Below are 27,906 nucleotides of genomic sequence, written 5' to 3' on the forward strand. Positions count from 1 at the left end.
TCCCGTGTTCCAGGGTGCATGCCGAGCTAAGATTACCCGAAGCCCAGGATCCACGTAACAAATACGAGGAAATCCTTAAATTTTGAAAATACAGCTGTAATTTTACAATCGGTCTGCCGTTGTTGCCTATTAGATGTCAAGTGTATAATGCTTATTCCTTAGTCGCTTAGTACAGTCAACAGATTACATCCAAATTCATTGGAAACTCGTCGCTATTGCCGCGCCATAGAGGTTCGTACAGGGTAACTTGATGTGCTGTTGCTGTACGACCGACGACCACACGCCTGAAATTGTAAACGTGTCAGTGGCCGTTATCAGGTTCCTGGTGTCCGTGGACTATTGGTTGCTGGCCATCAAACAATCAGTACACTTATTTGCCCGTATAAAAAACACTTATGTGAATGTTATGTCAATTTAATGTCAAAGTAGGTATACATCGTTATTCAAAATAATTTTATACAAAGATATCTCCTGTGCAGTCTTGTCTAGACATAAGTGACAAGACAGTAGCTTAATTTATTCGAAACATAAAGTATAATCATAGTACACACAGGTAACTATATGAATTGAATATGTTTTCAGGTACAATAAAAAAAATTAAAGATTTCTTTGCTGATACTACATAGGTAGGTACTTCATATTGCGTTTTCCTTTTCAGAAAAAAAGGATAGTTTTTACCCAGCCTCAAACACCGCTCGGGGAATATGAGATCGGTATTTGAGTTATATTAGGTACGCGCTTGATTCGCGCAAGTTAATTTATTTTTGACGACCTCGGTGGCGCAGTGGTAAAGTGCTTTACTCTGAACCGTGAGGTCCCGGGTTCGATCCCCGGTCGGATCATGATGGAAAATGATCTTTTTCTGATTGGCCCGGGTCGGATGTTTATCTATATATGTATTTGTTATAAAATATAGTGTCGTTGAGTTAGTATCCCATAACACAAGTCTCGGACTTACTTTGGGGCTAGCTCAATCTGTTTGATTTGTCCTAATATATTTATTGATTTTATTTATTTATTTATCAGTTTTTCCTAGTAGTTAGCTGGGTTGGCATTCAGTTAGAACTTTTAACTTGGAACAATAATATATATAATAATGGAAATTGTATATTGGAAGGTTTGCCCTCGTGTGTGTGTGAAAAGAGCAGCTCTCTTACCCTCCAGCGATAACGCCCGTCTGCATGGACCGCAGTCCAAACCTCTTTTCGATGGTGGTTATAACCACGTTCACAAAACCGTTCACCACCATACCTGTAACAAGCCATAAAGATCACATCACATATTACTTGTGATAAACATCAATTAATGTATCATGTCTATCTATACTATTAATAAAGAGGTCGACTTTTGTGTGTTTGAGGCGGGTAATCTCCGATTCCAAAAATTCTTTCACCATTAGAAATGTACATTATCCAAGCTTGCTATAGGCTATATTTTATCTCAAAATTCCCACGGGAGCAAAGCCCCGGGCAACATCTAGTAATTTATAATTTTCATATTTATTACGATAGCTAGCAGCACTATGTTTAAGAGTTTTTCATTTGTTTTTCATAATTATTAGAAAATTTTTGCTAGAAATGTGAAAATTATAAAAATGTGGTCATTACGTGCAATAAATAGTATTGGTATAACTGTTAGTTTGCTTGTTTACACGGTATTATTTTAATATTTATAAATGTACACGGAGCTCAATGTTTACGTGGAGGTGGCGCGAACTACGCAATGAATCACCCAGAGTTACCAGCCAATGGGACACGGGGGCTCTCATCTCTTTTCTTCTTTTTATTAACAGACTGTACCATATACATATGTGTGTCATATACATACTGTACCGTAAGCAAGGAAATGAGGAATGTCTTACAAATCTGCTCGCGTTGTGGTAGCTCGCGGTGGCGGCGTTTGAAAATAATTGTTTTACGCTCGAAACTGCTTCCAATATACTTACATCATAGTATAAGTGAAGTTTTCTCATTTTCACTTCAGCCATCATTCTCATTAAACCCTTGCCATGCAATCTTCACCTATTACAAACTGTTGAAAAGTATTGGAAATCTTATTCGAATTATACGTCTTCTTGTCGTGTTATTTAAATGTCCTTTGGTTTCTAACCATACGTAATTAAGACATGTTTCAGTAACTGTCCCATAAAACAATACATTACGAACAAATAATGTCGGTTGACTTCATATTTATTTACATACAGTTATTCATTTGTGTATGGCACGGTTGCATACATTTGCATCTTACGTTGTCTTAATATAGCGGATTGCTGTCCCGACGGTGATTTGCAAATGAATTGCGAAATATTTCTACACGTCTTTTAGGTTTCGAAAACATAGTTCAATATTAGATATTTTAAAACAGGACACTTTTTCTTTGTTGGAATCATGTTTATCATAATAATGCATTGTCACCTAAAATAAACGTGTGTACAAAATTTCAGCTCAATTGGTTGAAAATATGTTTCAAAATTGAGTTGCTAAATTCCACCCGAATAGACATAGCGACATAGGTATATAGAAGTGAAATAAATCCTTGTAAAAATGTATTAAACTGACACTGCGCCATTATACTAGAAATATCACCGTACAGTGTGAATTCAAAAATAAATGTTAGCCTGGCTATTGGCTATTAAAGTTGCAGGTCCGGTAGCCGGCCGCCGGACAGCCGGACGGACGGCCCGGATAGACACACGTCCGATTTTTCATTTATTTTAGGAATGACATGGTGTCTGAGCTTGACATTATGATATAGGGATAACTATAACTAGTTTCTAGTGTTAGACAGTTGAAATGTCATATTTGTGCTTCTATCTAGTTTGAGTTGTCGGTCTGTACTCAAAATTTGCAAGTGTTACTGTGTGTGTGTGTGTGTAGGTGCATGTGTATATGGTCCCCTGGAGATGAGAAAGAGAGGTACGTGGCGACGCCGCTCATCAACAGCTCACTACAGCTGCCTCTTTTGACGTGACAACGTCTTAAATTAGGTTGCGGCTGGGAGTCACTTATGAAAAAGTGTAACGCCCGGTAACGTTACGATGAGTCACCGAACGAGAGAGAGGCCCGCCGAATGCCTTGCGTCTCTCTCCCACTCAACAACGAAAAAGAACGAAGTTCCAAAAGACGTTGTCACGTAAAATCTTCGCCCGTAAAACCGACTTTACAGGCAACCATTTTTGTTTTTTCGTGGTGAAAATGCCAATTCGTCGCGGGTACCTACAACGGAAAGGTATGTGGGGCTCGAACTCACTAAAAACATCCCGGTGTCTCTCTATACCTGCGTGAGGCGGACCCACTGAGACCTCGTACAATTTCGATTTAATCAATTCGCGATTATTGTTAAACTGTGAACTAGTCTAACAAACATCTCAGTCCAATCGCAATCCAGTCCCCGTTGAACATTATTGAAGATCGCCATTTACTTCCATTGAAGAAAAACTACGTAAGGAAACCTGCACACTGATTGGCAGTTTAAGTTCACTAGTGTGTGTGTGCTACTACTTGACAGTAGATGTCGATAAGTCATAAGTCATGTCAGATGCCTTAAGGCAACTTGAATAAAATCTGACACCAGAGTTAGATAACACCATCGAAAAGAAAGAAAGATCATGTCGCGCCCACGAAAGTGACCACGGCCTTGGCTCCGACCGGAAAAGCGGACTCGCTTCACTGGCCATCTTCATTCGTAATTATGACTATATGCTATCGGCAAACAGTTCGCCAAACATTGGCGGATTCCGCATACATTGCTGGCTTTTCCTCGCGATAAATAAAAGTCCTCTACGCAATGTTCATTCGTGTCGGCGACTGTATGATTCCGCCATAATAATGTTGATTATTGTGTGAGAAAATTACTTTTCCGTAAATGCGAGGTGGTCCACATTTTTTTTTTTTCAGAACAACAAAAATGTGCAGTGGAAAGGTAAAACGCGTGGGAAATAATACTCCCTGGTATTAAACTTAACGGTAAAAGTGCCTGTGAAGATTAATTTTTAAACCATTCGCTGAAATAAGCGCCTTTCCTAATAGTAGGTATAACAAAGTACATAAAAACATGTAAGAAGAAAGATAATTATGATAACTATTAAACCTTTTTCGTTTCAGAGAAAATTCTAGATTTTTTATTACAAGAAATAATAGAAATGTTGCCTATGTAACATAATCACTAAACCAGATAGTATTGTTTTATGGATTAATTACGCAATGACATGCTCTGGGTACTACGTTGCAAACGTAATAACTATCTTTTGTCGTATAAAGTTCCTTGCCCCTTTTACAAACAACAAGATTATGCATATATACATATAATCTAAAGCAAGAACGAGTTCGTTTATTATCTTGTCTATTCAAACTAGACTAATTTGTGTTATTTTTGTATTTTATAACCCCCGACGACATACGGAGTGGAGTTATAAGTTTGATGACTTTTGGTCTATTGCTATATTGCTTGCCTGAAAGGGCAATCTGTTGAAACTCTCATCTGTTCTAAGTCGATCTATTTATTTAAAACCTAAAAAAAAATATTATTGATATGATAATAACTTGCGTAATAACTTAAGACAGAGGTCCTTTTGGAAGGAAGTTTTTTACGGTGGAAAAACTGAGCTGCGAGACTTGGGTTTCTTACAGCATGTTTTTGATGGCATTTAAATTTACCATTCTTGTATGTATTTACATACACAGATTTTGCAATAAATGTTTTTGACTTTGACGTGTACCTATGTCTGCCCTAGTATTCTAAATTATATGGTGTGTCCGCGGCATCGTACTTAGCAGCTAAACGGCTCTACCGATTTTGATATAGTTTTTTTATTTGTTTAAATGAATAAATGTTTACGGTATTCCTAATGAGGTGTGTGGATACAGTATGAGGTTACTGAAAATACATATATTGGCTAAGTAGCCACCGAATCTGTCTAAGGGTATATGTGACACACTCGAAAAGAAGGAGTATACAAATACATATAAGTGCCTATTAAGGCAGCCGATGCGTTCAAATTCTACCAAAAATGATAGCTGAATCAATCTCATTCGTTTCGAGCGTATTCCCTCACCACTCACATTCACTTGTGGGCTGGTCAGTGATGAGTCAATATTAAATTAAATATGTTTAAGCCCATCCTAGAGATAAGTCCTAAAGTTTAGGCACGTACGTAGATACCTATTGATAATAAATACATATGTATTCGTAATGACTGTTGCCGTGAAGACCGTATAATATCTTAGTTATCAGAGCATAAAGGTGTCTAGGTAAATAGGCATTTAATTTGATATACAGTACTTATAATTATTATAACACAAACACTTACGATAGTAAAATATAAATAACACCGTCTAGAGATAATTTATTGAGAAATAAATTTCTCAAAATACAGAGATTGGTTAAAAAGTATGAAAAGCTAGCGGCCCCTCCCGGCTTCGCTCGTGTAAAACCATAATAAATCATGCAGCTAAACCTTCCTCAGGAATCAAATTATCTTTTGGTAAAAACCGTATAACATACGTCGAGTTCATACAAACAGAATCGACATCTTTTAATAATATTTACTGTAAAATTTTATAAAAAAAATATAGGTAGTGTTTAGTTTACATAGCACGCATAATAGATAATCATTATACAGAACAGCAAACCTATAATAACGGATTCAGTAAACAGATTGGGTTATGACGTAAATATTATCCGTCCTTCGTTTTCCGCGGCACATCCGACGAGGCACATCGGGCACGTTCTGGCACTTGGGCACTTTTGTGCCGATGCGTAAGACAATGCCGGTAAGACATGCCTGGGCACGCACTGTGCAACTTTGGATTTATTACTGCCCCAATCAACACACCGCTTTTTATTTTTCAACTGTATAAAAAGTACGCTTTAAATTTTGATGACAAGAGTAATATTTGTTTACAAATTTATAAACTTAAATTGATATACATTTTTTTAGGATTTCTCGAAAGTTAAAACGTTGGCCGACCTAGTAGATCCAAAGGTTGGCGCTGATATACCTGTGCATATCAGCGCCAACCTTTGGATCTCGTTGAAATTTCTTTGTACGTATAAATGTTTTGTACTCGGCACCCGAGGTTGTAGCGTCCCAACAGCAAATTATTCAAATTTAAACCTATAAAAATGGCTAAATGTAAAATATGTAAAAGGATATTGTCCAGTTAAACGGCCACTTCAAGCTTATTAGCAACCCTTTGTTCTTTATATTCCGTAAGGCATAAAAACGTGATAGGTACTGTATCCTACTAAAATTATAAATGCGAAAGTTTGTGAGGATGTGTGTGTATGTCTTTCACGTAAACTCTACTGGACCAATTGTTATGAAATTTGGTACATGGGTAAAATATAACCTGGAATGACACATAGACACATTTTATCCCGAATTTACCACGGGAGCGAAGCCCCGGGGCGCAGCTAGTATCCAATAAATCAAACATATCCCTCAGTCAATGTTAAACTCCTATTTTATCTTTTGGAAGATTTGTAAAACGTTCTAACCCTTTTGGTTTGAATACAAGTTATGATTAATTGGAGAAAGGAAACTAATTTTTGCACCGTCACTTGTAAACTAACCGTGCATTTAAAAGCTATGCCCAACCATCAGCGGGTTGAGTTGAATGAGTGTCAGTGTCACCGAGCATTGTCTGATTATTTTTTTGACAATACAGGATTTTTAAACGTAAATGAGTAAAAAAGCGGAATTATTTCGTCAAACGCGGAATGATACAAAAAGATGCAAATTATTAGTTAAGTAGCATTTTATATTTTTAATTAAAAAAACAATAGCTAAATTTACACTTTGTGCAAAAGTATACAACTGACTGCAAATCCAAAAAATAAGCGGGACAGAGCTATTCTGCGCGGGACAGTAAAATAATAAAAAAGGTAACGCGTTTACCTGTCGTTTAATATATAAGAATAATTAGTTGATAAATACTCACTTGAAAGCTAAATTATGTATTATCTCTTTCTGTCATTGTCGAATATTATAGTGTTATAAAGACAAAACATAACTACTATTGCCGGCCAATAAGACACAGCGTCCTCGTGATTAAAACAATTTACAGGTGAGTCAAGACTTAAAATCGGAATTTGGGATAGATAATCTAACATTTCCCGCCATCACTGAGACCCTACGAAATACACGATGAGATGAGAATTAACTTTTCACAAATATTGTTCCAAGTTTTTCGTTTATCGTCTACAAAAAGCGGTTTTAAAGCTTCGCCTTATAAATCCAGGGGCTTAAACATTTTAATTTATCGTAGAATTAATCTGCCAATCACGATGCCTTAGAAATACAGGAAAATTATCTTTTATAGAAAAGGAATTCAGGAAATATTAATATTAGGTAATAATTAATTTCAATTTTAGCGGAAATATTAATGTTGTTATAATTAGTGTAACTAAGTGAATATGATCAATAATATCTACTTAGACGAACTAATTTTTTACTTATGATCTAAAACTTGTTGCAAAAATTTATGAATTTAGGATATAGGTATAAGTATGGACGTAGTCACAATCTAATAAAAAATAATATTAAGTTGTACTACGATATATTCAATTTTTGCTTGTTTGGCAAATACTTACATGAATTAGGTAAATAAATATGTTGTACCTAATGTGTTTATTTGAATTTAATTTAAATTATATTCAATGTTCACCAGCTGATAACAAATTCTCTTTTAGGATCGTATAAAGAAAATATATGTGATCCTCGGGAGAAATATAAAGAAAATGAAAGGTTCTTGTGCAACCGTATCTCGGAGCTGCGAGTACAGTCAGCAGCATATCAACCAACCCATTATTTTCCAAATTCGCCCCTATTACTGCTATATAAAGATCCACCCAAAGCGACTTGATCTGCGGTCGCGTGTTTATCCTGTGAATGTAATCGGTTTGCGGGATTATTGCACAATGCTTGCAATATCTAAGCCCGTTGCAGTTTTCAGCGCAGGGTCCCTTTTTATAACACATTTTTGAAGTATTTAAAGTAGGTGGTGTAAAGTAAGGTGTACTGTTCAAGCCCGTTTGTATTGTATATTGCTTAAGGTAATTATTGATATTGACGGTAAACATTTTACGGGATTTTTGTGACCATGTCCTTGTCACGAATCGCGAATTGAAGAAATGCAAAATCAATATAGCTTCTTTGTTTTATTGCCCAAAGTAAATAGGTACCATAACTGATTTCTATTTTTATACGACTGCCGAAAAAGGAGTATTTGTGTTTGCATTGTACAATTTTGCTAAATAAACCGTCCTCAAAATTAAATTTTATTTCAATTATATTAATCTCCAAAGTTTTAGTCTTGTTTAAATGTGTGTCATTTAGGTGTCTATTATTTAAAGCAATTTTTATATTTATATATTTGCTGTAACAACAAGAAGCCATATTGAAGAATACCCCGACTTCGAATGGCGACTTTTCAAATAAAAAAACTCGATCAATTTTTCGGAGACAGTACATACAAACACAGTAATAGACAGACACACATAGCATGCCTCGGTTAACAATAAAACCTCGCAAATAGAAGGACAAAAATGACCTAAGCGCGCACACGGGGCCCATTACGTCCCGCTCAGATCTATATTAATACAGGAAAAGTTCGGACTGCCTCTAGATCCTTACTAATGGGAGGTTTAAGGTACAGGACCAAGGAAATGTATTATGGGAGCTTAGCCGACCTTCGTATTATGTGTATTGTGGCTTTTATTAAACTATTCGTCAGTATATATAAAAAGAAAGTAAGAAACAACAATAATGGTAAGCCCTTCTGGCATGATAGGGACCAACACTGTTCAAATGAGTTTCCTTCGGCATTTCTTCTCAGCAGTGGTCGTTCCGAAATGCTAGTAGTTTGTAGCTTGTGAGAAATTGCTATTTAATATAAAAATTTACGTGAAAAAGTGCCTGTGAAGGACTAATTTCTGAATAAATGATTAGAATTTGAATTTATATAAAAGTTTGTTATGAAGTAAAGTAATATTAAACTACTCAGTATGTAGCTAAAAATGAAATTGAGAGAGGACTTTTTACTCTATTCTACTTATTTAGTAACCATTTAAAATCTGTGTGAAAAACAAAGGAATCGTTAAAATCCGTTTTCGCATGAATAGCTTATACTTTCCTGATAAGCGCCGGCTTGCTTGCAACAATATTAGCTGCCAAGACCAATCTTCAGTACAAAATAAATAAAGAAAAGAGATGGTGCTCTTGATTGATATAAAAAATCCGTGATATGTTAACTCGGCAGGTAAAGAAAGTATTACTTGCAAATGTTCCGTCTAAATCCATACTTGTAAATCTGGAATTGTATTTATTTATTTATCCTTCTTTCACGTCAAAGAAGGACAAACAAATCAGAACGTCAGATCTTGTATTGAGGTGTATTTTTTTTAGTTAATAGGAAAGCTGTAGTATGGCATAATATAGAATACTTTTTGCCGCTGGCAACAGCGTAGTAGCATGATAATTAAATATGTTATTTATTTCTGTAAAATAAAAAAGAAAAATACAAACGGTAATTTATAGAATTTTTTTCTCAAGTTTGTCTTTGGTTGACTAATATTCAAAATTGTAGGGTTATTTTTTTTTGCGGCGTCACAGTATATTCAGAGATAAGAGAGTTGAAAGATAGCCTATAGATGGTACAACAGAGTAGAAAATGTTAAAATTTCACATCTGTATTTTCCTTAAACTGTGCTTCTGTATCGGACACGTTTATTTTGCGACACACGCTCCGATAACCGCGAATTCATTTTGAGACTGTCGAAATTTTAATTGGATTAGTTCAATGTTTTGGGGATAAAATGTTAAAATACTTACTAGCCCATTGTCCGGGGCATGTTTTAAACTGTGTTTGCGAATTCTAAACATTCACAAAACAGCATTCCAGTAAAAAATAGGTAAGAATTAAACACCAATGCAGAAAAAAATGCTATTGGTAAACGGTAGTTTGTCTACCGGACAATTGGCGATGCACGAGTTAAAAAATTACTGTCAATGGTGTTTTCGAAAATCTGGAAAAAGGTAAAGCGTGATCAATATTTCCAAAGTCATGCCAACGCCAACTATACTCACTCGGAGGCAACCGTTTTTACAAGATTTTATTTAGATGCACCTGTTCCGTTGTCTTGTCCGTCTGAAATCAAATCTTGCATGTTAGATTTCTCCTTCTCCCAGTTGACCTACAGAGTTGAAATCTCCCACGTCGCTTAAGTTTCTATGGCAATGCATTATTATGATAAGCATGACCTGATGGTGCAGCTCGAATCAGCTCAAACGAGGGAACTCAACCGTTTACAGCACGGGCATGTGTTTTTTGTCAGGCGTTAAATGCCATAAGATCTCTCTGTCGACAATACAAGCTTGTGGCAAAAATTTCAGTTTCGTGAAAAACTTGTTCTCCGTTCGGTCTCCTTAAGTGCACTCTTGCATAGATTGTAATCTGCGCACTCGCAATTAATCATGAATGAATATTACGATGTTGATGTGATTACAATTTCCAAAAAAGGCGCAATTAAAAATTCAATCAAGTTTTTTGAAAACTTTTTAGACCTTTTAGAACTTTTTAGACTTTTTAGACTCAGTTTCAACTAAAACATTTCCTTACAAAACGTGATGCATGAGGGCAGTTTCAGAAATTTGATGCGACCGCTGGGAACTTCAAGATATTAATCAAAAGTTGGCGTGTTAATTTACACACGTTAATTAGTTTGCCACCTCGGTAATAATTAAATAAGTTTCATGGCAGGCGAGGTTTGATTTACACTGGGCGAGTTGACTGGCGCATGGTGATGAAATAGCAAGTCGAAACGTACGCAGAAGTTCAGAGATCTCAGCAATACGATCTCTCAACAAAGTGTTTAAATGACTGCAAAATTTTAAATTTAGCACTGGAAACATGATTCAAGTCCCACACCACACCTCCGGTGCAACCATTTGATGAAACAATGTAAAATATTAGTTCTACAGTTAGGTATTTTATTTTTCAATTATTTTATAAAATCAGTAAGTACTAACGAGTATGTATGTTATTGATACCTAAACAATTATCGAGAAGTTTTGTAAACAATAAAATTTAACTTGAATAGGTGACTTAACACACTACAGAATCTTTTAAAAACTTATATTTTATTTAAAAATAAAATTAAATTTAATCTAATTTTACAAGTTAAAATAAATATACATAAATATATTAGAACAAATCACACAGATTGTGCTAACCCTAAAAGGCTAAATGGCCTTTGCCTCAAAGTAACTGACCGGGTTATAATATTTTATACCAAAAATATCTTTTACTCGTTAAATGTGAACCCAGCCTGACAACGGGGATCATGGAGTCATTTATTATATAGAAAACCCCGATTATGCTATGATTCAATAAACAGCTATCAGAACTTTTGGCGGGAAATCCGTGTCGTTTCATTCGGAGGGATTACGGTAATCGGGATTTATAATGTGGCTTACTGACGTTCGGCCGGGCGGATGAGAGGATTACGCCTGCAAAATAGTGCATTTTATGATAAATAAATGGCTGCCTCTCTTTGTTCACTATTTATCAGAATAATTAAATAAAAGTTTTTAAAAAAGTCACAATAAATTACGTCTGAAAATCTCAGTCCTGACCTCATATTTGTCGGATGCTCACAAAAATATAGTGTTTTAATTTTTGTTTTTGTATCCCATACTGAACACAAAATTTCAATCAAAATGGGTTAAGTAGTTCATATGAGATTAAGACACAAATTGATTTTATTTTAAAAGTATAAAAAAACTGCCCTTTAAATGTTAGGAAAGATTTCAGCGGAGTTTGAATGCTTAAGTACCTATCTACGTCATAAGAACATCATACCTTATATCCTGCGTATTTAAACTATTTTTTTTTATTTTCTCACTGAATCCATTAACAACCTTCAAAAAAAAACAAACAGACGCAATATAATCTTGACATTTGAAAGGTATATAAGGGGGGGTCGCCTGTCTTACTGGTCAGTACTCTGGTTTGGGCAGCAGTATGGGTCGATTCGTGTTTGTGTGGATTGCCTTGGCGCTCGTCGTAGCCACGTTTGCCTCACCAGGTATTTATAATCTCACTATAATATCATAAAGGCGAAAATTTGCGAGTATGTTTGTTACTCCTTTACGTGTATATATATTTTCCTTTCATCAGCACTTGATCACAATCATAATATGTTTCAGTATACCTTTTGACCATGTACTTTATTTTGTACTTACATGTTATATTACTGATAAAAAATTATACATAAATTTATATTTAAAAAATGGTAAGCCCTTCTGGCATAATAGGGACCAACACTGTTTGAATGAGTTTCTTTCGGCATTTCTTCTCAGCAGTGGTCGTTCCGAAATGCTAGTAGTTTGTAGCTTTGGTAAATATCATTTCATTTAGAATATGACGTGAAAAAGTGCCTGTGAAGGCCTAATTTCTGAATAAATGATTTGATTTTGACGTTCAAACGGCTGGACCATTTTTACGAGGTATTGAGCTGACATATTGGATTGACACATTGGTAAAAATATTATATGGATTGGCTAAAAGTCTGTTAGCCAATGGCGCTTTATAAAGTAGATGGAGCTATGATATGCAAAGATATCAGAATATATTATGATATCTTATAAAAAATAATGTTAAAATGCTGGGAAATGAGTTTACAATGATTTTCCGGGGTGTATTGGTCGATTGACCTTCCAACTCTCTGGACAAATAGAATGAATATCATAGGTATTATATTCTTATTGTACGAGTATATAAACATAATGATAATGAAGTGGTTTAGCAAATAATATTTAAGTTACTTTTCTCATAATGAAATCACAACGAGTTTGATCCGGTTTACACTGAATCTAGTTTTAGATAGGTACATAATAATATGCCGACGCGTATACACGAACATTATGTAGTTTGTATGAGAGTTTATATTTACCACTATGAAAACCCGGCAATGTAAGCAGAATCCGGCAAAGTTCGGCGAAATGTTCCGCGATAATGTATAGCCGGCATATGATATCGGCGTATCTAATTAATATTTAATTTAAATGCCAGTCAGCCATATTTAAAAAAAAAACTATTAGGTTATTTACCGTGAAGATATTGTAATAAATTTGTTGTTTTGAAATATGTACATATTACTCAATTATAATTATTAATGAAGGTAATACCTATTTTATAGAGCCTTGAGATTGTTTGGTAATGTTTTTAAATACAGACAATTAATTGTCTGTTGTTAGTGAAAGCACCTATATATAGGTAGGCTGTATTTTATTCGCTTTAAGGCGCTTTGTACATAACGGCGGCGTGGGCCAAAATCTGTTAAAATACGTTTTTATTTTTCGCTAAGAAATCGCGCGCATTTTTTTCGTGTGTCACGTCGGATTATTATTTATTATTATTTATTATAGTCAATATCTAGGGCTCTAAGCAACGTATCGCGATTAAACCTGTAGACTCAATACGCAATACAACTGTGAACCGCATCAAATTCAATTGAGTGGTATTTGCGTGATGCCAAAACAAACACATCTCTACATACAATAAACATAAAAATATTCTTTGTGTCCTATATATATATAGCTATAGGTATTAGGTATCATGTCAATATTGTAACGCAATACAATATTGAGTATTCTCCTCATAGTCAAATATGTATGAAATGGATGGAAGATAAGATATAATGTCTTAGTATTCTATCCACTATCTACCCACAGAAAAGCCAGATAAAAGATATAACATGGATATAACCCATCAAAAAAGATAATCTTTAAATGATCAGTTCCAGACGGCGATCACTATGGTGATGGTCATAAAGCAGACGGTACTCGTGGAGTAGGCGGCACTGACCACAGTCGCGGAGGCCTCTATGAGAAGAGCGGCGCGACGAGCGGGGCGTCCGGCGGGTACGGCCACGGCGCGGGCGGGATACTTGCATATGGCGGGTAGTAATAAATAGGATTTAAAAATTAATTTGTAGTTTTTTTTTTCTGCTCATTGCTCGTGTTAAATTTTGGTGCAAAATAAAAAAAAACATAATTCAAATCATTTATTCAGAAATTAGGCCTTCACAGGCACTTTTTCACGTCATATTCTAAATGAAATGATATTTACCAAAGCTACAAACTACTAGCATTTCGGAACGACCACTGCTGAGAAGAAATGCCTAAAGAAACTCGTTCAAACAGCGTTGGTCCCTATTATGCCAGAAGGGCTTACCATTTTTTTAATATAAATTTATGTATATTTTTTTATCAGTAATATAACAATATAAGTACACAATAAAGTAAATGCTATCAGATTGTTTTCCCTATGTGGGCCCACTAGGGCAACAATATATATAATAATACTTATTATTAATGTTAAGTAAATTAGTCTGTCTGTCTTTCACGCTTTCATGGCTTTCCCTATAAGTATATTGATTCATTTTAAAATTGTATTTTTAACCCGAGATCAAACAGCCTATATTTGACCGCGGGTGAAGGACCTAGACCGGTAGACAATTAGACAAAGGATGTTGGATACTAACAAGTAACATAAATATTCTATTTTATAAAATGGTCTTTTCTACAACGAATATCACATTCAAAGGTAATTTACAAAACTAGCTAAACTATTTTGTACCAGTTTTAATTTACAAATTGTTACAAGAGAAGTTTCATATAAACACACATACCCAAGCAGTCGGTGCAAGTATTCAACCAAATTTCCAGTTTGACGTAGGTACCGAATCCCTCGTGAACAAAAAGCACAGTGTTTCCAACATCAAAAGTATTTTACACCGCACGGCCATTACCCGGCCACTAGGTGTGCATGCCATGCCACCTTCATGACCTGATATTGCGATTTGCGACACAGATTAAATATCTTTAAATGTGTCAACTGTGTACGAGACATTTTACTCAGGTTGAAAGAAAGAAAGAAAAGCTATGGCAATCACAAAATATACTTAAATTCCAGTTTTAAATATTGGTTTCCTATAAATTTGCTTGCATACTTGCATTAGTTAAGTCAGCATTTTTAGATTAAATATCTTTAAATGTGTCAACTGTGTACGAGACATTTTACTCAGGTTGAAAGAAAGAAAGAAAAGCTATGGCAATCACAAAATTAGCATTATACTTCAATTCCAGTTTTAAATATTGGTTTCCTATAAATTTGCTTGCATACTTGCATTAGTTAAGTCAGCATTTTTGTATGATGCGTCCCGAAACGCAGTCGACAGGGGGCTCTTGTCGAGGAACCATACGTTTTTCACAGTGTATGAGTGGTCAACAGCTCATACATATTTGGTCCTTCGAAGGACTAACAATAATCTAGATAGCTTTGTTGTCAATATTAATCACGCTATGGTTTCATAAGAAGATGGTGTACATTATTAATGTTTTCTGCAGTAAACCTACAATTAAAATTACCTCCTTCATTGTTCCCAGATTTATTTATTGGTTAAGATACTTCATTACAAAATTAAAAAAATATATGTAGGTATGTATACAAGAGATGGACTTAGATACTAATATAACAACTTGACAAATTTGAATCTGATAATAAAAGACTGTTTTTGTCACATCCAGTTGTCCTACATCAATGTGATAAACTTACTCGGTCCATAAATCTGCATTAAGTGAACCTCCAACGCGAGTTATGGCGCACGCCCCAACAGGTGTACCCTCTAGTGCAAACTTCTGTTGCTTCTGCATCCTATTCCTTTTTCTATGTATATATCATTTTGACACATGACTGTTTGTTTTTTAATAATACTGGCTGTTTATATTACAGTAACAATATTTTTTTTTTATTAATGTCTTTCTTACCGTGCCAAATCGAATGTTATTTTTAATTTGAAAATGCGATTGTTAAGTATGAATCTTTATCCCGAAATTCTCACGGGAGCGAAACCTAAACCGAACAATAAAAACCCAATGCAGGTGTAATACAAAGTTGATTTGAAATTTAATTGTACTTTTTATCGGTGTTTTCGCGTGACCAATCGGCTGTTGTAACAATCAATATTACAAATACCTATTCTTGTGTTTACATTGAAACTGAACTGCATCCAGCCATTGGAGTTATAGGAATTGTTATCCTTGAAGCAATCGAACTAGCTTCTTTAATTTAACTATTAACAAATAAATTCTCAAAGTAAGTAAAGTCAAATAAATTTTCGAAAATGCGAAGACGTTTTTCTAACATTGGTTTAAATCCATGTTTGCGCCATTTTGTTACGCATAGAGATGCTCACCAAGTACGTAGCGTACGTGAAAGAGGTGAATGAATTACGGCAAATACTTAATTAAAATACTTAATTGTAATGTAAAATTATTTATATACTACTATTTTATATACTACTAAGAAAGCAAGAGACCTTTGGAAGACAGAAGGGAAGGCCTTTGCCCAGCAGTGGGACACAAAATACGGGCTATAGAAAAAAAAGAAGGCAACTGAACCACCAAGCGGCGGTTGCAAAATCACAAGCGAATCTACAAATTTTCAACGTTTATTTTGCTTCGCGACATCACAGTCCCGAATGCAACGCAAGTCAAGACAAGACTCAGTATGGAAAATTGTACTCACTTTGCAGGCTTGCAATGTTGAATTTTTAGAAATTTCATAATTAGATACCTACCTAATAATTTTGAAAATATCTCCAAGAATTGACAGAATTTTTTGCCGCATTGTTATGTTCAATATACCTATCAGGAGACTTACCATCATTTTCTTTTAATGCGATCTAGTTCAGACCTAAACTGACTGCATCGCAAATTCGTACCATCAAATTAATTTGTAACACTAATGCGATTCATTTCAGGTTTCTAAATTGAACTGCATTGGAATCGTTCCGTAGAAGTTAATGGTTGGCCTGCAGTTGGGGCCACTTTTTATCGCATAAACTATTTTGTCTTTGGCATAACGATTTTGGCATAATAGGTCTAAGGCATAATTGATTTTTGACATACGGATAAATGTGGCATAATTAACTTTTGGGTTTGGTTAGTTATGTTATGGTTCAAATTGTTATGCGTAATCCATTACGCGTAAGAACGTTATGCTTAAAAATCATTATACCATACAGTACAGTATACTGTGTTACATTATGGCGTAATTTTTTATGCTTATAGATAGAAACCCTCCCTGCAGTTTTGTATATTTTATAATCAGACACTGGCTCCTATTCACCCCATTACCATAGCTTACTCTATTGCCACAAAACCGGACCAATTTTAAAATCCTTTGACTCCAAATGATTGAATCTCCAGCTCGTAACAGTAAGTTTGTTATAATAGCTGTGAAAAGTGACAGGTATTTAATATGCGTGCCCGATAGTCACGGAATTCGCGGATACCTATTACCGAGGCATATTAATTTTCACCTTGCCTCCGATTTCACGATCAAGGCACGAAATATGTAAAATAGCTCGGAAAATTGAAATAAATGACGGTATGAAAAAGATTCGTTTTACACGATATCGTTTCAGATAAATAAAAAAACCTAGAACTAAACAACAAACAAAAGTCGTTCGCTTGAGAACGAAGAATAATTTGTAAGTTATTCCCATGGGACCAACCAAATAGTCCCTTCGTTAAAAAATGAAAAATAGTGGAGCAGCTCTTGCAGTTGGTCAGAATATAAAGACAAAATGTAAACAACGCTACTCAGATCGAGAATATTGAAAAAATATTTCCATCTACTTTCACTTGTAATACGGAACCATACGTACCTTATATTTCGTCCATGTTCATACACATAGAAAAAAACAGATTGAAACAGTAGGCAGTTCCAGAGATTACCTGTGTCACGTTCCAGATATTATTATTTCAATCGAAATAATATGTACAGACTTATACATACATGTCTTAATTCATTAACCTTCAATATCGTCTGGGTTTTTTTATTAGAGTAATTCTATGTGGGCAAAGTGCCCATTTAACTAAACCCTTTTAGCAAATAAGAAAGGGATAATACAATGGAAAAAACTGAGAGAAACACTAATTAATATCGAGGTACATGTATTGTTTACCTTATCATAAGTATCTTTAGCAACAAATCCATTATAATATCAAGTTATCGTTATAGTAGTAATATATTTTACATTTCGACACGAAAAGGTGGATTACCTTTTAACAATGTCCTGAAAATCGACATAAAACCTACTTATGTAATTGTAATGATCAATATCATTACAATTTACAGCCGCCAGTGCAACCACAACTCAACCGAGGTGAGTTCATAACAGCCCGGTAATAGAGTGTTCATTGTAATTTCCCCAGAGGGCGCCACGCGCGGGACACCGGGACACCGATAACGGGTGGGACTCACTCGTCCCGACCTAAATGTACAGATTGCCGGGATCGGATCGTTCTTGGATTTAAATGTTAAACTACGCCCTATTTTAAAAGCTTTTATTTAACTTGCAATGTATGTATGTATGTTTGTTCGGGTGGAATCTTGCTACTCAATTTTGAATCAGATATCTTCAACCGATGAGCTGAAATTTTATATACCTTTACATTTGATACAATACACGATGAGCCGTGTGACGTTATTCTAAATCCAATATGACGGAACATCCAAGATGGCAGAAAGGTTATTTTTTATTTAGGTAAAATTTTGGCTTTATGCCAAAGAAAAGGATGCAAATGTCTCTCTCATCTCTCATCTCAGTCAAAGGTTATTTATCCTGATGATAAGTTGCCACCACAGGAAAAAAAGGAAAAAAAATGTATTTATTACGTTTAGACATAAGCCGTAGAACAAAAGATGTTAGTCTCTATGTAATGTACCTTATGCGCCTTTGGAAGGTGATGCGTTAGATACCAGTAACCTTGATAATGAACACTTACCCTGTATGGCCCCAGCCCAGCACAACCAGAAGAGCGCCCACTTGGCGGTTCTGAAGCGCTGCAGGCAGGCGGGGCGGAACACCCCCCAGCCGCAGCGGAGCGCCCGGCCCTCAGCCGCCTCTGGGGCCGCCGCCTCGGGCTCCAGTGCATTCTGAGAATGAAGTTATTATGTTAAATCTCGAAGAAGTTGGCCTCTCTTGTCTGGTGCTTCCGTTGCTGTATGTAATCGTACTTAGTAAATCTACCTAGGATATAATAGAAGCTAATAGAGGCTAATAGAAGCCTTTGATAACAAATACAACATACACAGGATTCAGATTGACTACATAAAAAAGATCCTAAAGAAGTATTTAAATCTCGTAATTAGGTATGGACTTCGTATAACTGAGCCTAAACTTCTTGTCCCTAGCTAGGTCGAACTACAATTTGCAAGTACAAATTCATTGCAAACTGGCCACTATTACCACGCCATAGAGGTTCATGTAGGGTAACTTGCTGTTGACTGTACTTATTTATGCGTAAGCCTTGATCTGTCTATATTTAATAGGACTTTGTTTGTTTGTTTGTAAACTCTTTATTGCACGAAGAAAACACATACAAAGAAAGCAGTGAAATAAAGAAAGAACGCGTACAAAGGCGGACTTATCCCAGAAAGGGATTTCTTCCAGTCAACCAAGTATTTGAAAGGAAAAAATTCAACGCTAAAAGTAAGGTAGCGTAAGACTTAATATTACTATTAAAATTTATATAGCAATGGATAAAGCTTGTCTTTCAGAGCATAACTCAGCTTAACTTTGTGATAAACTTACTTATAAATAAGTACTTATACTGAGATTTAAACTATACATATTATAAAACAAATCTGCCGCGTCTGTCTGTTCGCGATAAACTCAAAAATTAATTATTTATACTCCAGTTTTCACCAATGGATAGTGTGATCATTAATGGTGTATAATTTATTGGGTTTTTACTCGAGCAATGCCGGGCGGCAAAAGCGGGCCTCTAGCTGTAACTAGATCAATAAAATGATTCGCCCACAACCAATACAACCACTATTATTCACTGTATTGTATTCCAAAAGGCAATTAAATTATCCGAACCGGACACAAAACAATAATATTTGACAGTCCCGGTCCAAATCAAGATTTAATGTGGTGACCACTATGTCTGTGGCGGGCAGGACGCAGTGGGTGTTTCCGATTGTCCACTAAATGCTTGAATCATGGTCTAAGTAGTCAATTAGGTGCATTTCATTTCAATAAAAAAATGACAAATCTCTTGTAATTGTAAGACACCCAGGATGTAACAAAACCGTGAACGCTTGTGTCCCTTTTTTTCTAGTGTTAGATATAAGACACATAATAAGTAAAAAATTAGTATTGTTGTAAAGTATTGTTAAGTCATCTAGGCAAATAGCACTTTTAGAAATTAAATATTCTTAATTTTAAATCATGGTGGCGACGATTAGAGCGGATGCTCCACCAGTCATCTGTTACAATATTCCGTAAACGCATCAAAGAGTTTACTTTATTGCGGCAAATTGAGGGCAATACATTGATTCTTATTTATAGTTTCATATATTCCTAAGTCAGTATATGTTTAATCCTATTGTTTGCTGTTGTTTGTTTCTGTTTCCGTACATATTAACTTGTTTATTTTGCCACTTTACCTACTTTTGTACTTGGTTCCAGCTGTCAGCTGTCTGTAATGAAACCTATACCAGATTTTAAGTTAAATCTTTTGCTATACAACTGTGAAAATCGCATCTTAATCCATCTAGTAGTTTTTGCGTGATGAGCGAACAAACATGCAGACAGACCGACAGACAGACAAAAAATTATTAAAGTAAAAGCAAAACAGTTATCCAGAATTTTATTTTCAAATGTCAAACAAGTATCCTAGCAACCGTGCTACATAGTATTACACAACGACCATATAATTTAATCTTTTATATAGATACCTCTACACAATATGACAATAAAATAAAACTTTGTATTTCATGCATGTCACATTTTTATAGCCATATCGTATCGTGTCATTTATTTCCCCATTTATAAATGAAAAATTTACATAGATTAAGTTAGATTAAAAAAAAAAGGTCAGCTAAATGTATAAATAATGATGGTTATTATATATTTTTTGCATGGTTTGTCAAGAACATGATTCGTTGATTCATTGTCACTGATGCGAACATGAAGGCCGTTCAACTTCGATATTATTTTGTTCAAATCTTACACCTACACATCATTACAAAAATCTGAATTAATTATTTAAGGTTGTTCCTATTTAGTTTCAACCAATCAATACTTGTTATATGAAGAAGCGGTGGTGGTGTAATGGTTAAGACGCCCGCCTGTGGATCGAAAGGTCCCAGGTTCGAATCCTACTCGTGCCACATGAGTTTGTATACCAATATGACTCATGTATAGTATATAGTTTTCATCGACCACCACTTGCTTTCGGTGAAGGAAAACATCGTGAGGAAACCTGCACAGTGGTTGATTCTTATTAATTTCTGTGTTAAATGGAGAAGGCAATGGCAAACCACTCCATTAATAATGCCAAGAAAGTTGTTGTGTGTGTTTCATTCCACGTAATAACCACGACCCTCAGCCATGAGGAGTACGACTATGAAGAAGAATATAGTTTTATAACCAACCATATTCTACATGATACCTGAATATATATAATGTTCTCAAACACTATAAAAAGTCATAACGACAGGAAAAGTCTCCTTTTCATAGTTATAAATAGGAGATAGGTAGGTACTTTCACACCGAATACTCTGTCTCCTCGTACAACCACGGTAGGACTTGTAGTGGTCCTATTCTACTACAAAACAACCTAAACAAAAATATCAGTAGGTACAAAGCATAAAAATACTAAGTATGTGACAAAGACCAGGATATTAGTTGTTCGTCGCCACTTGAGGACCTCAATAGCTTTTGTATGAGTTGTATGAGAGACGTGCCTGTATAATGGAGGGGATTCTTCTAAATAGGTTTTAATTCTGGGATAATGGCACAGACGTTTAAACACTCTCAGAGGGCTAAATATTGTGTAGATTAAGCACTATTGGCGTGTTTATTGTTTTCTTTAAACTTCAATATTTTCATAGTCGTATTCCTTATGGAATAGAATAGAATAGTATAGAATAGAAATCAGAAGAGTAGATAGAGCGTGAAGAGGTAACAAAAAAGTACTTTCGCCTTTAATATTAGGATTTTTACTATACATATTTTTCATTGACAATAGGTACTATTGTTGACTATATCGCTGGCATTGGATGTTAATTTCACTGTATTTTATTTATAACTCCGAGGTAAACGTACCAAGAACATATCGAACAATGTTCGTGAAATACAAATCGATCATGTTACAGCTCACAGACGAATCAGACTAAATATCGGTTCGTTGACCGCATATCATTCGTATTTTACTGGGTTTTATTTTAACTAATTAATAATTAATTTACTTACTCTTTACCTGATATGCCATTTTTATGCAAACGCAAATACAGTACTTATCACGTTTTATCACTTACGGGGTAAACAGAGTCAAGATTAGAGAAACTGGAATGCCACGATAATGATTAATAGAATTGATGACTTAAGAATCTCCAACTTTTAGGCCTTTCTCTTGATTGACTTTTACAATTTTGGCGGAAAAAGTAGCACAATCTATTTTCTGTTTCACTCCCAGATCAGCAAAAGTATTGAGATTATGATATCTCGCTTTGTCACGAATATTTCAAATAAATGTATATCGTATCGCATCTGTCTATATAAAGTCGATTGACTCAAAAACACGGTTTGTGTGTTCAACAATATAGTCCTGATTCCTGAAAGATTTAGATATAACCGAGCGAGGCCGGGACGGACCGCTAGTAAAACAATTCATAGAGGGGTCCCATTAAATTTCATCACATCAAATTAAAACCTGTCCTTATAAAATATTACGTGATTACGCACTGTAACACAGGGAAGAGAAAAGCGCACTTAACACCGTAATTTAACGTGCTTAATTTAGACAACGTAAATTATAAGGTTGTTTTCGTAGAAGCATTGCCGGTCGTAGCGCCTCGTAGCGCCGTAGCACAATATGCGGAATTTAGAAAAACTTTAATATGCAATTAAAAAATATATGATGACATTGTAAATCTATACTATTATTATAAAGAGGTAAGCGTTTGTGAGTTTCTATGTTTGAAGCGGGTAATCACTGAAACTACCGAACCGATTTCAAAAATCCTTTCTTCATTAAAAAGGTACATTATTCAAGATTGCTATAGGCTACATTTTATCTCAAAATTCCCACGCGAGCGAAGCCCCGGGCTTATTTACTTGTTTGTGAAATTGAGAAGGCAATGGCAAACCACTCCATGAATAATGCCAAGAAAGTTGTTGTGTGTGTTTCATTCCACGTAATAACCACGACCCTCAGCCATGAGGAATACGACTATAAAGAAAAAGATATATAGAGATAGATATAATTAGATAATTTACTTTTTTCCTTACAATGTGTGTTTGTACAGTTTGATTGTACTGTACAAAGTGGGGTCACCACAAAGCACATTTATATATACATACAGGTGTTACAAAGGTGCTATTATAGTGACATTATGGTGGCATTACGGTCAGATTGACTGAGCTACATTACTGGACACGATATGTGGTGTCGGACGATGAACTTAGAAGTTGGTTGGAATTGATGCTTTCGACCACTCTCGAGGTTAACTATCGTTATAAATTAATATCAGAATCACTACACAGTGTAAAACAAAGATTATTATACTTAGATCTTTAACTTTAACTACGCAACGGATTTTGATGCGGATTTTTTAAATAGTGTGATTCAATATGGTTTATACTATTTATTATTATTTACTGAGATACCTAAGCGAAGCCGGGACGAGCTGTTAGTACGTCAATAAAAAATAAAATACCATTGATGTGATTTATAAAGTGAATTGACAATAGAATTTCCAATGCAATGTTAAGGACGCATCAACTGCAAAAAGTTACCCATTACAATTATAATTATTTAATTATAAATGCGAAAGTTGATTCCGCTTTCCAGGCTGAACCGCTGGACCGATTTCGATGAAATTTGGTATGAATGGAGTTAAAAACACCAGTTCAAACATAGCATTTTTTTTTTCAAAAACCAACCCTCAAACAACTGAAATGGGAGTGGCGAAAGCTAATTGTTCAATAAATAATTAATAATAATAGGTCTCAGAATAATCCACACAAATTGCTCCTAGACACACTATAAAAAAATTTAAATAATATTTTAATTATATAGTAATGAATATTAGTAATAAAATTTTTAATTTTTAATCTGATGTAAATTATGAAATGTGTAAAAGTTTAACCTGTAATTTATAAACATTTGCAAGGTTTGAACTTAGAACATTGTAGCTGTATGAACAACCTTACCTATTTTAGAAAATACATTGTTTGATTTGAAGTAGGTACCTAACTTACTTTCTCACCCCTTTCTGATAAAAAAATAACATCTTCAAAGTTCTTTAAAAATACTTGAAGCATAATAAAAACAAAGTTTTATTGCCATTCCCAAAACGCATATAAAAAAATGCACCTAGTTAATTAGATTATAAGATAAAATAACTTGTTTTTAATAAATATGCATAAGGTCTCTCATACCATTTTTACATCAACTGGTATCCAAATTCAAAAATTATAGACAAAACTCAAAACATTTCAATTCAAATTTTCGGAACTACGAAAAAAGTTTCGTCAAGTTGGCAACACCGACACGCAGGCCAACCCTTCAGCGCGACCCTACGCGGGAAACTGAGGGTCCCGTGCTTGTGACGTCTTTTATAAACAACTAGGAATGTAGTATGTGCTGTGTTTGAAGATAAATCTACTTTTACTTTGTCACAGAAACTGTAAAGATAACGCTGTCAATTTAGTAATTCCCAGATTTGAAAGTGTTTATTTATGATAAACTTTGCTGTATAAGTATTATAATTTATTCATTCAATATAATAAGTACCTAGTAAGGCATTTAGAAATTTCTTGTCATATTATGTATAGGTAGGGGAGGACGATAACACATAGCGAATAAAGATTTTTTCCAACATTATTTACAACATAATCATACAAACCCTTGCAAAATGAAGCTAATTTTCCCGACCACTGCGTTCAAAAACTTAATTCAAAAGTCCATCAATGTTTATGGGATCCTAAATGGACAATTTCATTTAATGCGGCACTATGTATGTAAACAAGTGACTACTCTCATTTAGTCGGATATTCTACGCCTCTTTGCGCACGTGCGGGAAACTTGACGTGACTTTAATTTGAATTTGGAACAAAATTAAATTCGCACCATATTTATGGCTTTTTGGGGGAAATAGAGAGTGGCCAGTAACGTCTTTCAAGGAGAAAAAAAAAGAAAATTCCCGGATACATTTATTGGATGGCTTATAATTTAATTTATTAGAGTAATATTTATTTTAAGTACACTTCTATAGGCCCCTATTTTCACTGCAAATTGTAAACGGATACCTGTAAAGTGGAAATATTATATATAAAAACGAAATATTCAATTAGGAAGTGTTCATTTTGCTTTTCACGTCCTTTATTTTTTTATTATTTAGTTCTTAAGATCGTTTAATTTAGTTTAGTTCTTAAACATTTATTAACATGATTATTAGGACGTAAGTAGTGAACGATTAAAGTATAGAAATAAAGATGAAGTTAATTTGAATATTTGGCTGAGATTTTACAACCGGCCGCCTGGCTGACGTAAACCCTCTTCGGGAATGTTATTATTGCCTATCAGCTGCTCAGGCTGTGTGTCCTTTAGTCGCCTCGTACGACATTCACGGGAGGATATGGAGTGGTCCTATTCTAGGGCGAAACCACACGCCATCCTGCTTGTCTTATAAGCTCCATTTAAATCGAAATGACTACGGAAAGAACTATTTTCCAAATCGTGGGCATCATATTTTTTACAATCAACTGCAAGTCTTATCAGCAGTGTGCATTAATCGTCACCAGTCATAAAGTATTCCAATCAAATATCAACAAGAAGTAGCTTTTCCAATCAATATTTACTAGTGGACAAAACAATCATCGCGAACTGGTATATATGTTAGTTACTAAGTAAGCAAAGAGGCATGCGGCCCACCTGATGGAAATCGGTCACCGCAGCCTATGGATGCCTGCAATACCAAGGGCATCACGTGCGCTTTGCCGACCCTGTAGAAATCTTTTTGCAGTCTCTTGGGAAAACAATGGCAGGGAGACTCGTGTCACTGTGGAAGATAACTCATCTGCTATTAATTGAAATACCATGCAGACAATCGTGTCTCAATGGTTTTTCAATATTGGCATAAAATTTCAAATTGAAATAGAACGGAGACAATCGTGTCTCAATGGTTTTTCAACAGCGGATGAGTTATCTTCCAAAGTGACACGAGTCTCCCTACCATTGTTTTTCCTATTAATAATAATCGTATTACCCAACTTCAGCAGAATCGACACCAGATTCTTCTAACTAACGCTAATAACGTAACTAATTAAACGATTTGTCTTTTGAAAATGTCCTTATTGAGTCAGGCCGTTTCCCATCCAGCGCTAACCACTAATTAATGAGGAGATTATTTCTCGCACGAAGATGTATGGACACAATCATTGTGTAACGCCAAGGTCTAACTACCCGGTCGTTTGGACCGTGACTGCCTTTTAGGGTTAACATTATGTCATAATATAATTGGTTTATAGATCATAGTTCACAGAAGAATGGAGCATAAAATTATTTAATTATAAAATATCTCTATAAAACATATATATTATATTTATAACTATACTATTATTATAAAGTAATAAGCGTTTGTGAGAAACATACAAATGTTTGAGGCGGGCAATCTTCGAAACTATTGAACCGATTTAAAAAATTATTTCACCATTAGAAAGTTACATTATTTAAGATATATTTTATCTTAAAATTCCCACGGGGGCGAAGCCCCGGGCAACATCTAGTTATATATATTTTTATAGAGATATATAATTTACCTATTTATGTTTGAAGGTTTTTTTTTTAATATTATACATTGACTATGTTATGACATATCTATGTAATTTTTTTGGTTAGTTCTTTTCAATTTATTTTTATTCATCGATATTTATTTATCGGCCGTAATTTGTGTGGAGTTTAACTGAGAATTCCCTCCACGAAGCAGAAATAAAAACAATGCTTGGTCACCTCTTTTTCTTCGAAATTGAGCTTTTAAAGGGGAAAAATGTCAAAGGCTGAATGTGAACCATGTCACGCATCTCCCCGAAATATGGCACAGACGCTGTCTTGTCCTGCGTGTCCACCACCAGCACGCTGAGGGATCTTTATGACGCCGCAGATACTGCTGTGTCGATGGTGTCTTATTGGTCTTCAGTAATCGCTACAACACATCGTCTTGCACATCGTATCATTTTTGTTGTACTATATAAAGGGTTACAGGTATCAAACGCACAACCTCCTAAAGACTACTTGGGTATATCAAAACAAGCAACTTTTATTCTACGACATTTCGTGATTCGTCGATTTTTTTTTTCATATAAAAAATATACAATGTAATTTGCGTGTAATATTATGTGAATAAGTATATTTTATTATCCATCTATCATCATCTATCTAATATTATTCGGCGAGTCGATACGCTAATACTACTACCAAACGGAGACAGACGCCGGCGCGAATTAACGTAAGTACGTAGTGTATAAGTAAGCTTATTATTTCCAAAAAAAAACCAGCAGTGTACGTTGTGCCAGCACCGCCAAGTTCAGCTAACTTTTAGCTTACCTGAACTTGGCGGTGTCAACGTAGACTGCAATATATATGGTGTAAGAACGAGACGGCAGAATGTAGGTTAAAGTACTCCACTTACTTGAGCTGTGCTGTTCTGCTCCACCCGCCGGTTGGGACGAAGGTCTATGGTGTGGAAGCCGTCTTCTGCACCCTCGAACGCCTTGTTCACAACCCCTAGATCCGTCATTTTGCCTCTCTGAAACATA

General features: G+C 35.1%; 1 protein-coding gene and 1 long non-coding RNA gene across 3 annotated transcripts in view; one reads left to right on the top strand and one right to left on the bottom strand.

Annotated features, from left to right (window-relative positions):
- LOC128674671 (solute carrier organic anion transporter family member 4A1-like) overlaps nt 1–27,906 on the bottom strand; it is a 51,330-nt gene that overhangs the window by 19,104 nt on the left and 4,320 nt on the right. The window contains exons 2-4 of one of the 2 annotated variants that reach the window (XM_053753418.2): nt 27,780–27,896; nt 18,860–19,010; nt 1,158–1,251 (exon numbers count right to left, since the gene is read on the bottom strand). In XM_053753418.2, the coding sequence (XP_053609393.1) occupies nt 1,158–1,251; nt 18,860–19,010; nt 27,780–27,887 (353 nt within the window). In that variant the 5' untranslated portion in view covers nt 27,888–27,896. Of the gene's footprint in view, nt 1–1,157; nt 1,252–18,859; nt 19,011–24,528; nt 24,680–27,779; nt 27,897–27,906 lie in introns of those variants that run through there. The other variant, XM_053753428.1, reaches the window with a different exon arrangement.
- On the top strand, nt 11,692–13,991 carry LOC128674686 (uncharacterized). The gene is made up of 2 exons (XR_010370065.1): nt 11,692–12,087; nt 13,801–13,991. It is a non-coding gene; the product is annotated as an uncharacterized LOC128674686 (long non-coding RNA).

This window comes from Plodia interpunctella, chromosome 2 (genome assembly GCF_027563975.2).
Source record: "Plodia interpunctella isolate USDA-ARS_2022_Savannah chromosome 2, ilPloInte3.2, whole genome shotgun sequence".
NCBI classification, from domain to species: Eukaryota; Metazoa; Arthropoda; class Insecta; order Lepidoptera; family Pyralidae; genus Plodia; species Plodia interpunctella.